Below are 14,945 nucleotides of genomic sequence, written 5' to 3' on the forward strand. Positions count from 1 at the left end.
AAAGATGTGATTATGTTTGAGAGATTGCAGGAAAGATTCACAATGCCTGGACTGGAGTTACAAGAAGAGATTCAATAGTCTGGCACTGTATTCCCTGCAGTGAAGAAGGCTCGGGAGTGACCTAAGGTGGATGAGATGAATTATTCTTATTAAGTATTCTCAAGGTAGAAAAGTAAGCGTAGAGGGCATAGATTTAAGGTGAGAGGACAAAAATATAGAAGGGAAAAGAGGGATGATGTTTTCACACAAAGGGCGGTGGGTATCTGGAATAAACTGCCAGAGGAAGTGGTAGAGGCTGGTGTAATTACAACAACGAAGAGATATTTGGACAAGTACATGGCAAGGAAAGGTTTTGAGGGATATGGGCCAAACACATACATGTGGAACTGTTTTAGGTTGGCACCAATTGGAATGGGCAAGTTTGGCCAAAAAGCCTATTTCTGTGCTGTATAATTCTGTGACCCTTCTCCTGGTTGAACAATGTGATCAATATGGTAACAGAATCTGATGTCACTACACGTTGCCAAATGCCATTCTGTTATTATTCATCAGGGTCAATAATAATTCCATATGTTCGTTTAAGTTTTTTGAGGAATAATCTTAAATCGCTCTGTAATTTTTATTATGTATGTGTAGTGGAGGTGCATTAATCATATGTGTGTAAGGATGTGGGTTTGAACCATGATTGAGTGTAAATCTGGTAAGATTTGAGAGATTTTCCATGGGCGATGGACAAGGGACCCAACCATTTGATGCCGTACAAATCATGGTTTTCTACAAATCACATTGTCATTGTTAGGTGAGAGCATTGCAAGACTGATAATGTCATTCTCTCTGAATTTGAATCACAGCACAGCATGCCTTTCTTGCACAGTTGCCAGACAGGCTTCAGTTTTGAGAGTAAAGAGCTCAACACTGGAAGATGAAAGCTAGCTGACCTAAGACATTAACTATTTTTCTCTCTCCACAGATACTGCCCGGATCTGATTTATATTTCCATTAGTTTGGATTTTATTTCAGGTTTCCAATATCTGCAGTCTTTTTTTGCTTTTCAATACCCATAACTTGCCGACTGTACAGGGGTTGTGGGAAATAGATTGTAGTCTTAATTCTTTAACTGTGAAAGAATGTCTGTAAGAAGAGGACAAACTTTTCATCTTGTTAAGTCTATATAATTTTCTCAAGGTTTATAATTTGGACTGTATTGCATATAATTCCTGGTTTACTTGTTGCCCATCAATTTTAAATGTTTAATAAGTGAATTGAGTTTATGAAATTGTTCAATATGAATTCACACAGATAAGAAGAATAAGCTTATACCGTTATTTTAGGTTGTGTCCATCATTGGAGAGGAAGTCTTCAGCTTCAGGATAGTTTTGTGCAGTAAAGCTACAGAAGGAGAGGCCTATCTTGATATGTCAAATGTAGATGGGGAAGTCACTTTGCAACTGGGTTGCATCCAGCTGGTGTACCTGCACAAATTCTTTAAGTCATTGATGGTAAGTACAGTGTTTGGACATGGTAAATATAAACATTTTGTGTGAAATGCATCTGTGCTAATTTAGGGATGTGTTTTATAAAACTATTCATTGACATAATTTCTTCTTTAAAATGTAAATATTATTTGTGTTTTATATGCAACATGCCTTCAAAGCTGCTTTTTGCATTTGTCTGTTTTGCCACAATACACATAATCATATATCTAGTCTTAGGACTATAGGAATTTCCCCAGTAAATTAGAGAATTGAGCAATAAATTTTCAGCATTATCCCTTTTCTTTGTTGATACGTACAAACAAATTTCTTTTCAATTTCAGATAACTCTGTGAAGTAATTCTGTTCCATTTAACCAAGAACTTTAGCCCAATTTTTAATGACTTTCTCTTTCTGCATGTGCTGCCAAATCTTCAGAAATAAAACTTCCTTGGAAGCCTTGGACACCTGCATCCTTCAGCATTGCTTTCTAAGTGTTGCTGAGTATCTTGTAAATAATTAAACAATCAAAGAAAAACAGATTTCTTGCTTGTATACCCCAGTCAAATGAATGAGTGTACAGATACGAAGTGTTAATCTAGTAGCGAGCAGTCAGGATCAATCTCTACATTTTGAACGTATGTCTTTGAGTGGACGTGCAGAAAGTTATTAACCCCCACCGATGACCCGTTCTCCCGTCTCCAACCCTCCTTCTCCTCATGGACTCCCCGCCCAGGACTTCTACCCGCCCTGGATCTGCTCACCTCTAATTGCCATCGGGACATTAACCATCTCGACTTCACCACCCCTTGCTCCAATTCCAACCTTACCCCCTCTGAACGCTCTGCTGTCCATTCCCTCTGCAACAATTTCAACCTTACCATCAAACCCACTGATAAGGGGGGGGTGCTGTTGTCGTCTGGCGCACTGACCTGTACATAGCGGAGGCACGACGATAATTCGCTGACATCTCCTCTTATCTACCCCTGGACAATGACCCCACTAGGGAGCACCAGTCCATTGTCTTCCAAACCATTTCTGATCTCATCAGCTCGGGAGATCTCCCATGCACGGCCACCAAACTTATAGTTCCCACACCCTGCACTTCCCATTTCTACCTCCTACCTAAGATTCACAAACCTGCCTGCCCAGGCAGACCCATTGTCTCTGCTTGCTCCTGCCCCATTGAACTCATTTCTGCCTATCTCGACTCTGTTTTATCTCCCCTTGTTCAATCCCTTCCCACCTATGTCCATGATACTTCCCATGCTTTACATCTCTTCAAAGATTTCAAGTTCCCTGACCCCCACCACCTCATTTTCACCATGGACGTCCAGTCCCTATATACCTCTATCCCCCACCAGGAAGGTCTCCAAGCTCTGCATTTCTTCCTGGATTCCAGACCCAGCCAGTCACCCTCTACCACCACTCTTCTCCACCTTGAGGAATTAGTCCTCACCCTTAACAATTTCTCCTTTGGCTCCTCCCACTTCCTCCAAACTAAAGGTGTAGCCATGGGCACCCACATGGGTCCTAGCTATGCCTGCCTTTTTGTCGGCTATGTGGAGCAATCTATGTTCCAAGCCTACAATGGTATCTGTCCTCCTCTTTTCTTGTGTTATATCGACAATTGCATCGGCACTGCTTCCTACACACATGCTAAGCTCGTCGACTTCATTAACTTTGCCTCCAACTTTCACCCTGCCCTCAAATTCACCTGGTCTATTTCTGACACCTCCCTCCCCTTTCTAGATCTCTCTGTTTCTATCTCTGGAGACATCCTATCCACCGATGTCTACTACAAACCTACTAACTCCCACAGCTACCTAGACTATTCCTCCTCCCACCCTGTCTCTGCAAAAATGCTATCCCTTTCTCTCAATTCCTCTGCCGCATCAGCTTTCAGGATGAGGCCTTTCATTCTAGGACAAAGGAGATGTCTTCCTTTTTTAAAGAAAGGGGCTTCCCTTCATCCGCTGTCAACTCTGCCCTCCATCGCGTCTCCAGTATATCACGCACCTCTGCCCTCACCCCATCCCCCCATCAGCCCACCAGGGATAGAGTCCCGCTGGTCCTCACCTATCACCCTACCAGCCTACAGATCCAACGTATAATCCTCCGTAACTTCCGCCACCTCCTACGTGATCCCACCACCAGCCACATCTTCCCCTCCCCCCCCCCCCCCCCCCACTCTCGGCTTTCCGCAGGGATCGCTCCCTACACGACTCCCTTGTCCATTCATCCCCCCCCATCCCTCCCCACCGACCTCCCTCCGGGCACTCATCCCTGCAAACGGAAGAAGTGCTACACCTGCCCCCACACTTCTTCCCTCACCACCATCCCAGGCCCCAGACAGTCCTTTCAGATGAGGCACCACTTCACCTGCGAGTCAACTGGGGTGATATACTGTATCCAGTGCTCCCGATGTGACCATTTATACATTGGGGAGACCCGCCGCAGACTGGGAGACCGTTTCGCCGAACACCGGCGCTCAGTCCTCCAGCAGTGGCGGGATCTCCCTGTGGCCACACACTTCAATTCCACAGACCACTCCCACTCCAAGATGTCTGTCCATGGCCTCCTCTACCATCAAGATGAGGCCTCACGCAGGTCAACGGAGCAATACCTTATCTCCCGCCTAGGTAGCCTCCTACCTGCCAGCATGAGCATCCAACTCACAGACCTCCGTTGATACCCCTGCCCCCCCTTATCCCCATCCCTATCTATTATTTTAGTCTGGTTCTCTTTCTCTCGCTTTTTCTCCCTTCACTATAATCTCCCCCCAGCCCTACCTTTTTTTCTCTTGTTTCCCATAATTCTCCACCTTCCCCCAGCCCATTTCCCTCCAGCCTATCACTTCCCAGCTCTCTACTTCATCCCTCCTCCCCTCCCCCCACTTCTTATCCCCTCTCCACCATCCCATGTTACTTCACTCCTGATGAAGGGTTTCGGCCCAAAACGTCGTCACTACCTCCTCCCATAGGTGCTGTCTGGCCTGCTGAGTTCTGCCAGCATTTTGTGTTTTTATTTATTTCCAGCATCTGCAGATTCACTCGTGGCCTTTGATATTTTTAATGCTTTTTGACTGCCCCATGCTGCACCTTCTGTTTATCCCAGTAGGAACATATCCAGATGTTGCTCCCTTAATCTTAACCTCGATTATGTTCACACCATTTCACTGGCCTCCATTGGCTTCTGGTTCAGGCACATTTTGAAACCACATACATATTGGTCTTGTGTTCACAATGCTTCTAATTGTTTTAACCCCTATATCTGGGACCATCTTCAGGCTGGTATCTTTCAAAGAACTTTGTGTTTCTTACTAATTACCATCTCTACAGCTTCTTCTGGCAGCTTGTTCCATATGCCCACCACCCTCTGAGTGAAATGTTTCCCTTCATGTCCCCTTTCCCTTAAACCTATGCCCTCTAGTAGTCTACACTCCCCTACCCTTGGGAAAATAAACTGATCATTCACCCCAATCTATGCCCCTCATGATTTGTATCACACTATAAGTCTGTACTTATATCTCAGGTTCTCCAATCTTGGTAACATCCTGGTGAATCTTTTCTGTGCCCTTTCCAGCTTATGGACATCCTTCCTTCTGGATTCTCTGGACTGGTGGTTTGGAGGTGGTCTATTTACAGTAGAGACCTGTCTTTGTGTGAGAGGGGATGTGTGGATGGAAGAATGGGAAAGGGGCTTGCTTTGTTGTTTTGTCTTGTTTGGTTCTGTTATTGTTGCTGTTTGTACTGTTCTGCTGATCATTGTGGGCCTGCTTTGTTGGTACGTGAATGTGTGGTGCCACTTGCAGGCTGCCCCTAGTACCACCTTGGGTGTGTTGGTTGTTAACACTAATTCCACATTTCACTGTATTTTTCTGTATAATGTGATAAATAAATCTGAATCCTTTATAGTATCCAGAATCGCAAACATTTCTAAGATATGATCTCACTAACACCATGTACAGTGTAACATGAGGTCCCAACTCCCATACTCAGTGCTCTATCCAATGAAGGTAATCATTCGAGATGTATTCTTTACCACCTACCTTAATTGTGTCACTACTCCTGTTTTCAGCCGTATCCCCATGTAACATATAGGATCATACACTTAATGTTATGTAAATGTGTGCTTGTATAGTACATAAAATTTAGAAAAAAATAACTAAAATACAATCATTTCAGTGTTTATAAAAAAAATTAGATATTACAGTACTGGATGTAATTTTGGAAACTCTGAAGCTATTGAAAGCCCAGATACATCCAGTATGAGATCAAGTAAAAGGAAAAGGCAAATAGAGTTACCAGAACAAAATGCTTGGTGCATATATTGATTTGAATTTATTATCGAAATACCAATCAGCAGAATGGTCGTGTCCTGTGCAGCAAAACTCTTAACGTTACGTATTGACCAACAATCAATTCTTAACCTGTATTCCAACTGGTTTGTCAAATTTCCTCGTTTCTTCTGTAGAAAGTTTTGTTTTTGGGTCTCCCTTTCAGAACCAAGCAAATGTAGACATGACCAAGATAATGAGGTTTTCAACAGCAGTAAATGCTGAATTTTGGTTATTCAATGTATGATTGCACAAGATTTTGAGAGTACATGTTAAAACCAGGCTTTTCTCTTGTTCACAGTTTTAATTGTTTACAAACCAGTGAGGTATTTCTGTAGCTCTTGTATAATTTAAACATGTTTTATGTTCAACAGAACTTCTTTGACACCTTCCAAGCAGCAGAGGTTGCATTAGGTGCAGCTACAGTGCAAGCTGCAGAAAAAGCAGCCTCCAGCGTTAAGGATTTTGCTCAGAAGAGTTTCCGACTGGCAATGGACATTAATTTGAAAGCCCCAGTTATTATTATTCCTGAGTCCTCAGTTTCTCTCAATGCTTTGGTGGCAGATTTGGGTTTGATAACAGTACGGAATAAATTCATCTTGATTTCTGCAGCAGAGTGTACTCTGCCTCCTGTTGTGGACATCATGGAGGTTCAGCTAACACAGTTGAAGCTTTCAAGGTACAATAAGTTTTGAATTGTGGTTGTAATCTAACTTCCAAGGGAAATCAGAATCAGGTTTATTATCACTGTCTTATGTGATTTTTTTTTAATGGCAGCTGTGCAGCACGATGACATAAAATTACTCTAAATTACAAAATGAATAGTGTGAAAAATAATGAGGTAGTGTTCATGGCTTCATGGACTGTATAGAAATATAATGATGAAGTGGATAAAGTTGTTCCCGATTCATTGAGTGCAGGTCCTTAGGCTTTCTGAATTAATTACTTTCCCATTAATTCGTGGTTTCTGTCATTCTTGTGAAGCTCCTGTGAATTCTAACTTCCTAATCTGCTCCTTCCCTTTATTACTTTGCATTGTTCCTTATCATACTTCCTGGTTTATTTGGAAGAAATGTCTGAACACAAATAATAATCTAATGGTGGGTGTACTTCGTGGGTTAAATTGGCACGTTTCAATGTATTTATTTATGTATGTTATCCTATCCGTGCAACCCCATGTAGTCTGTTTATGCTTCTCCAAGAATCAACAGAGGTGAGGAGTTTCAATCATTAGTGTACTTGAAAATTAAAACTGCACTTTGTCTGCTTTTCCAACAATATTGAACAAGTGCAACACTATTAGGACAAGTGTTTTCCTTCAATGGCACCCCTTCCACAATCTGCACCAGTAAACTTTTTTTTTACCATAATGTAGGGTGAGGATTTGACTGCATGGGAAAATCTTCAGTTTTCTCTAAGTTGCACACTTCCCTAACCTGAAAATGTAACATGACTGGGTCTAAATCATTGAGTGATCTACCAATCAGCATTGCAGAATTACCTTCAGCAAAAGGACTACGATAGTTCAAGAAACGTCACCCCAATATTTCCCCAAGAGCAATTAGGCCTTACCAGCAACACCTAGTGTCAGAAAGTTGAAGAAATAAAATAAAATTTAAAATGCTGGTATAAATTACTAGCATGAACAGAAAAATTGGCTGACTGGCAGAAGGCAAAGAGGGAGAATAAAGGAGGTTTTCTTTCTCTTTTTGCCTGCTGGTGACTAGGGCTGTTCCACAGGGGTCAGTGTTAGGTATGTTACTTTTTACATTATATAATAATGATCTGCATGACAGAATTGATGGCTTTGTGGCCATGTTTGTGGATGATTTACAGATAGGTGAAGGAGCAGGTCATATGGAGAAGGCAGTGAGTCTGCAAAAGGGATTGGACAGATTAGGAGAATGGGCAAAGAAGTGGCAAATAGAGTATAGTGCAGGGAAGTATATGGTCATGCAATTTAGTAGAAGGTATAAAGACATAGACCATTTTCTAAACAGGGAGCAAATTCAAAAATGGGGGTACAAAGGGATTTGGGAGTCCACCTGCAGAATTCCCTACAGGTTAATTTGCAGTTTAAATTCATGATAAGTAACAGAAATGCAATGCTAGCATTCATTTCAATAGGACAAGAACAGAAAAACAAGGATGTAATGCTGACCACATGTAAAGTATTGTGAGCCCTTTTGGACCCCATATCTAAGAAAGGATGTGTTATTCAAGAGCGTCCAGAGGAGGTTTATGAGAATGATCCCAGATGAAAGGATTAATGTATGAGGAATGTTTGGTGGCTCTGGGCCTGTACTTACTGTAGTTTAGAAGAACAGGGGTGGGGTGGAAATCTCATTGACACCTATCAAGTACACTGGCAACAAAGATTTTGCTTTCTGAATACTTTTGGGTGTATCTTATGGATTTTGGGCTGGTGATCATGAAATCACCAAGAAATTTCTCTGTCATGCATCATTTATTTGAAGGTGCCTATATTTCCAAAAAAAAACCTGGTATTTTGTCTTTAACTTGCTCTCTGAATTCTTGTCATTCTCCATTGAGGATGTTAAGAGTGAGTGGTGGAAAAGATTTTGATGTAAGATTTAAATCATTCAATAAAACATTCAGTAATGCTTATGTGTACATGGGAGCAGAGCCTGGCATGAAGATGAGATTTTTTAACTGTCAGATATGGCATGTAAGCCGCAGTAATTTGAAGGGAAAGCTGTGACTGTTTTTAATTCTTGAATTGCATTGTGTAGCATTGGGGTTGCATTAACATAGGAGATAAAAACGGCAATGGAAACTTGGCTCTGACAGCCTTCTCCCATATTCACTTTAGTCACACCTAATCTCTTACCTCAGCATCATTCCCTGTCACTAACTCCCTCCATTTCCTGTTAGCCCTAAAATCAGCAATTGTTTTTTTCTCAAACTGATGCAGGTATATTGGAGGTACAAGAGCTTATGAATGCAGATGCAAGTAAATATTATTTATCCTTTATGAAGAAATATAGCGGCAGATGTATAAGCATTCAGCTTTAAAAGCACAGATAATTCAAGGCACAATTTTTATATAAAAATGTTTAAAAGCACATTAAAATTTCTTGATTTTAATGCAATATACTGTATCTACATGTTTTTATTCATTTCCTGCATGGTTTTTCCCTGTTTTCTGTCACAGTTGATGAGTGAATTTTGTTTTCAATTCTGTTGTAGTTTCTTGATTTCTCTATATTTTATTTCTGAATGACAGAACTATTCTCCAGAAAGACTCGAAGCAGCCTGATCTTCAGATCTTGCAGCCTGTGAACTTGCTCCTGACAATAAAACGAAACTTGGCTGTAGCATGGTATCAGCAAATCCCTGGCATAGAAATTAATGGAAATCTAAAAACTATGAATGTGAGTATATTTTTCCAAGTCTCCAAATAAGCAAGTGCAGTACATTTTATATAGTGATATCCATAATAATTCTGCTATGAATACCAACAAGTTTGTATTGAGAATAGAAATACAGAATACCAAAAGGAGAACCATTACCTGATTGTGATGCTGAAGCCTAAGTAGAGCTGTGTAACACTACCTTGTGGAGAAGGTTGGTTGATTCTGATCTTGAGATCAGCACCAATGATTTGCATGTGAAGAACAGAAGAGACAGGAGCAGTAGTAGGCCTTCTATGCCTGCTTCACCATTCAATAGTGTTCCATTATGGATTCAGCTCCACTTTACCACCTGATGTCAGAACCCTTGATTCTGCAGGAGGATAAAATTTAACGTTGATCTTGAAAATACCCTTGGCCATTTACACTGTTAAGCACAATCTGAATGTTGTGTTTCACTCTCTTGAACTTCACTAAGTAAAGGTACAGCCAATTCTACCATTTGTCATGCAGGAACAATCCAATAAACAGTCTGTGAACTGCTGCTAGTGAAAGGGAAACTTTCTATTTACCTTCTAAGTACTTGTACTTAAATGCAAACTGTTCTGTGAATAAAAAGCACTTTCTTATTTTTGTGTTTAGCTTTATGGCTTCATTCGAAGAGCCTTAGAAGGAATCTTCCCAGTGTACTACCCTGATCAATATTGTGATGCCTCCTTTTTTTTGACCTTTCCCTCTATCGCATTTGAAATTTCTGTATGGTAGAACATTGAGTTGTTAGTCCCCTCCTTTCAACCTCATTTCCGTAGTTTGTAAACAGCAGTAAGGCCCTGGTACTTGTCACAGTTTTCCAATTGGGAGATAACCCACTTATCCAGTCTCTGATGGGCCAATACTCTAATGATGTTATGACGTGAGCTTTTATAGCAGCTTTCATCTCTCATCTCAAAAAAAAGGATAATAGAAGTGTAGAATGAATATGGCATACAAGGAGGTCATTTTACTGATTCCATGCTAGCTTTCTATCAGAGTAACTCACTAGTTCCACTTCCTAGCCCATTTTCATATTCATGCTCATTTTTACTTCTCGTTTAATTTTCCACTTTCCTTTTAGAAGCCACACTGGCACTTGCCAGTGGCAAGTCAACAGATAATGCATTCCAGTCTCTGTAAACATGAAAGTTTTTCTTCATCTGTCTTCTAGAAGATAATACAGAAAAAGGTTAAAGAAAGTTAACAGGCAAAGGCAGCAAGGAAGGCCTGTTTTCTAAAGTTCTCTCAGTCTACCCTTACTTGGTTAAGTTATATTAGATGGATATCAATTCCTGTACTAAAGTAAATGTATTTAATTGTAAATAAAAGATGCCGAGGTGTAAATGAAGTTTGCAGAACATGTTAGGAATGAAAAATGCCACTTCTCCTCATTTACCCTTTTGACTGTAGTTACTGATAACAAGTATAATTAAAAGCTTTCTGTTGATAGAAAGTTAATGATGATAAGCATCCTCCCAAAAAAGGATGTAAAACAAGATTAAAAAGTTGATTCTTATGTGCCCTGACCACAGGTTGCAGTTAGTCAGGATGATCTGACGCTCTTGATGAAAATTCTGCTAGAAAACCTTGGAGAGGTTTCAGACGATCACCCTGCTGCAAAGGAAAACTTGAATAAAATACCAGAGAAAAAAATTGTCTGTCCAACCATTCTCTGTGAAGGTACTTAATCATTTGAATCTAATATATTTAATATTCATTTTATAACTTTTCTGTTTTGATTAACCTAAAGTAGGTTGACAAGTTGCTTTAGTTAATCCACGTTGATCTCTATTGTACCGAGTATATCGCATTGCATCTGTTCAAATTCACATCTCATGCAACTGAATTCTTAACATTGGCTGTTCACCATGGGAGTTCTGTCTTCATTTTGTTGTATCTGAAATGGCTGCACAGGCTGGTGAGTGGTTATTTGAATAAGGTTGTGAAGAATGTATATGGCATGCTTGACTTCATAGGTATAGAATATAAAATTTGGAGCATTACATTATTACTTTACAGAACACTGGTTAGACTAATGAAGACACAGGAAACAGCAGGTACTTATTAGATCACAAATGGCATAAAATATGTTCTAACAAATTCTACAGAATTGCACAAATCCGCAGAGGGTTATGCAGCTGGCTTCATCGTGGGCACAACCCTCCTGCCATCAGGGACTCCTTCAGGAGACATTGCCTCAAAAAGGCAGCATCCATCACTAAGAACCCTCACTATCTAGGACACACCCTCTTCATATAGTGACCATTGGTGAGCTGAAGACCCACACTCAGCAGTTCCCTCTGATATCAGATTTCTGACAGTCCATGATCACTACCTAATTATTAATTATTTTTTGGATTTTGTTTGTTTTTGTAATTATAGATTTTATGTCTTGCACTGTCCTGCTGCTGCAAAACAACAAATGTCATATGTTAGTGATGATACATCTGATCTGATTCAATTTTTTTCCACCACAGAAAAGGAAGGATATGGTTTGCTAGAGAGTGCCTGGTTTGGAGGGCTTTAGTTAAAGAGAGAGGTTAGGTCTTATTTTGCTTAGAGCAAAGGAGACAGCAGTAGAATATAAGATTATGAGTGGTATAGGGGGTAGTCAGAAGGCATTTTCAATAGTACAGGTATCACAAATAAGAGTACAAAGGTTTAAGATGAGAAGGAGACATTTTAAAGGGATTTGGTGGAGTAACTTTTGCACAGAAAATGGATGATATCTGGAATGTGCTGTCTGAATTACCATATTTAAGAGAGATATAAATAGGCAAGGCATAGTGAATGTGGATCTAATTCAGGCAAATGGGATTAGGGTGGATGGACAAAGAGATTGGCGTGGACTTGATAGGTCAAATGGTAAAACTCTGACTTTGTATCTCTTGGAAATACCAAATTATTCAGTGTGGAGAAATACTGTAAAGTATAATAGATCTAATTACAAAGTACCTTGTAAAGCACACCTGGCCCTCTTGGCGATGCTACCTGGCTCCACTCCCAATTCCCTCAGTGTGCACCATGGTCATCTCTCTGGATTCAACTCCCGGTCTTCTCTTGATTCCTTAACTGTTCACCTATGCTAACGGCAGTTAACCTGGCACACATTTTGAATGTGAGGAGAAACCAGACCACTCGCCAGACACCCACAAAGTCATGATGACTACGTTCAAAGTTGGCAGGACGAACCTAATGTTAGGACGGAACATTGGCAACAGCACTAACTGTTACACTATTGTGCCAGCTTAAGCATTACTTAACCTGAATTTTAATACAAGTTCCACAGCCCGCAGCCTACTTTGTTAAGCTGGATTATGGGTCCTATGCTTTCTTTAGACTAACGATATTTGCTGCCTTTTCCTGGGTGTGATTCGTGACCAGTCTCCAGGTGGTTCTGGTTCAATTGTCTTAGGTTGTTGTATGAATAGAGTATTATGCTGTTAAAAAACACTTTCAAGAGTAGCATATGCTATAATTACACTATAATTAACTGAAGCTAAATGTTTTGGCCATAATAAGTGTAAAGTTAGATTAGTTTTGATACTTCTGATACAAAGCTCTCATGTGCATTGTGAATTGTTATAATAGCTTCATTTCATGTTGCCACTGAGAATGTTTTGTATTTTGTGTGCAGCCAGTCCACAAGGGAATATAGATGATGTGTGCCGTGCAGAATTAGAGGTTAAACCCAATCCATTTGAGACATTGAAGTTTGACTTCAAGTTTGAAGCCCTTTCGATTGTGTTATACACAGAAGATCTCAAACAGGTATGCTTATTTTTTGAGAGTTGGAACTTTTTTTTTATAGTTCCCAGATTTACCAAATTGCCCAAGCAAGACGTATTTCTACAGGACTAGTAATGGTGTTTTGAAATGAGATAAGGAAGATTGGAAGGGCATCTCATTAATTGCTTCACATTTTTCTGATCTAGTTTAGTCATTCTTGGCATTCAGCTGATCTGTGCAGTTGGCTTATCCCTACTCAATCTGACTGTACTTATCTTGACCAAACTGTTTCATATTTACTGAAGAATCCTTGGCAGCAGAAACATTTACTGTGGATGGAATGTTCTTTTTAAACTACCTTCATGCCGTGAACCAGATAATGACAGTTAGACCTCAAAAGACCACATCAATGACCATATTTTGCAAGGATTCTTGGACCCACTGCAAACATAGCGACCTAAGTTATTTAGCTCCTAAATGTTGTTGTTACTTTTGTCTCTAGTGCTCTGTAGATTTCTTTAATAACATCAGGAAACATTCAGAACTCTGTACTAGTTAGTTTATGTTGTTCTGAGCATTCATATTTATTTATTTATTGAGATGCAGCATGGAACAGGCTCTTCCAGCCCAGTGAGCCATGCTGCCCCGCAACCTACCTATTTAACCCTAGTTTAATCACGGGGCAATTTACAATTAAACTACTAACTGGTATGTCTTTGGACTGTAGGAGGAAACCCACACATTTCACGTGGAATACACATAAACTCCTGACAGACAGCAACACACACAAAATGCTGGTCAAACGCAGCAGGTCGGTAAGCATCTATAGGGAGAAGCACTTTCGACATTTTGGGCCAAGACCCTTCGTCAGGTCCTGATGAAGGGTCTCGGCCCGAAACGTCGACAGCGTTGCTCCCTATAGATGCTGCCTGGCCTGCTGTGCTCCACCAGCATTTTCTGTGTGTTGCTTGAATTTCCAGCATCTGCAGATTTCCTCGTGTTTGTCCTGACAGACAGCACCCGAATTGAACTCTGAACTCTGATGCCCTGAGCTGTAATAGCATTGTGCTAACTGCTATGTTATTGTGGTGGCCCTGAGATTAATTCTTTGTAAGAAGCAGTAATTTTTGCAGCCACAGCTTTGGTGCTCCCTCTAAATAATTCAATGAATGTTTATTTTAAAGAATTATATCTAAATGTACTTCTGACTGTGTTTTAATTGTCTATACCATACCATCTTGTGTAACAGTTTTGATAAGGCCTCTCTCCCCTCCAGAATCTTGGTGTTCTCCTAGCACCTTTCTATCATTCTTGCCCTTACCTATCCCACCCCTCTACCTTTGCTGTCCTCAATCTTTAATTTTCCTATCCCTTTCCAGCACACTTATCTTTTCCTCTTTATTCTTTTTCAGTGATATGTTCTCTATGTCCCTTTGCTGTGTAACACATTTAGCACTTCAATATCTCTTCTTATGTCTATTAATTTCGTACAGCTTGCACCTTTGTGTAGATTGAGACTTGCAGTGTCACTGACGTGAATATTTTGTTATAACACCATTGTACTGAGCTGGGTATGCTGAATTCTCAATGAATTTGTGAATATCTTGCGTGATACAGGCCACTGGATTGGTGAAACGCCTGGAAAGTTCACAGCTGGGGGAGTTCAGGCTGCATCTCACTACTGCCTCAGGAAAGATGATCTCAGATGGGACATTGCTGTTTGATGTAAAGTTTACAACATGTACACTGGATGATCTAAGACCGGGGATTGAGAAGGTTACACAGAGGTCAGAATCAGTTTTCTTGTTTATTGTCTAATCATGGCCCAGCTTTGTTATTCTCTGACTACTTGCCCATATCAGTATTTTGCTCCACTTTCTGAGGTCCTCTCACCTGAGAAGCGAGGTTAATTGATGGCTAACCTGAACTCATTAGTTTTGTAAATGGTGGTTTATGTATAATTACATGATGCAATAACGTTAATATACTTTAGTATGA

General features: G+C 40.4%; 1 protein-coding gene across 3 annotated transcripts in view; it reads left to right on the forward strand.

The window, feature by feature from the left end:
- vps13c (vacuolar protein sorting 13 homolog C) overlaps positions 1-14,945 on the forward strand; it is a 386,360-nt gene that overhangs the window by 186,272 nt on the left and 185,143 nt on the right. For all 3 annotated transcript variants that reach the window (XM_059945986.1, XM_059945984.1, XM_059945985.1), the window contains 6 exons: positions 1,332-1,499; positions 6,186-6,490; positions 9,059-9,206; positions 10,751-10,898; positions 12,856-12,989; positions 14,565-14,734. In XM_059945986.1, coding sequence (XP_059801969.1) covers positions 1,332-1,499; positions 6,186-6,490; positions 9,059-9,206; positions 10,751-10,898; positions 12,856-12,989; positions 14,565-14,734 — 1,073 coding nt within the window. The remainder of the gene's footprint in view (positions 1-1,331; positions 1,500-6,185; positions 6,491-9,058; positions 9,207-10,750; positions 10,899-12,855; positions 12,990-14,564; positions 14,735-14,945) is intronic.

This window comes from Hypanus sabinus, chromosome 21 (genome assembly GCF_030144855.1).
Source record: "Hypanus sabinus isolate sHypSab1 chromosome 21, sHypSab1.hap1, whole genome shotgun sequence".
NCBI classification, from domain to species: Eukaryota; Metazoa; Chordata; class Chondrichthyes; order Myliobatiformes; family Dasyatidae; genus Hypanus; species Hypanus sabinus.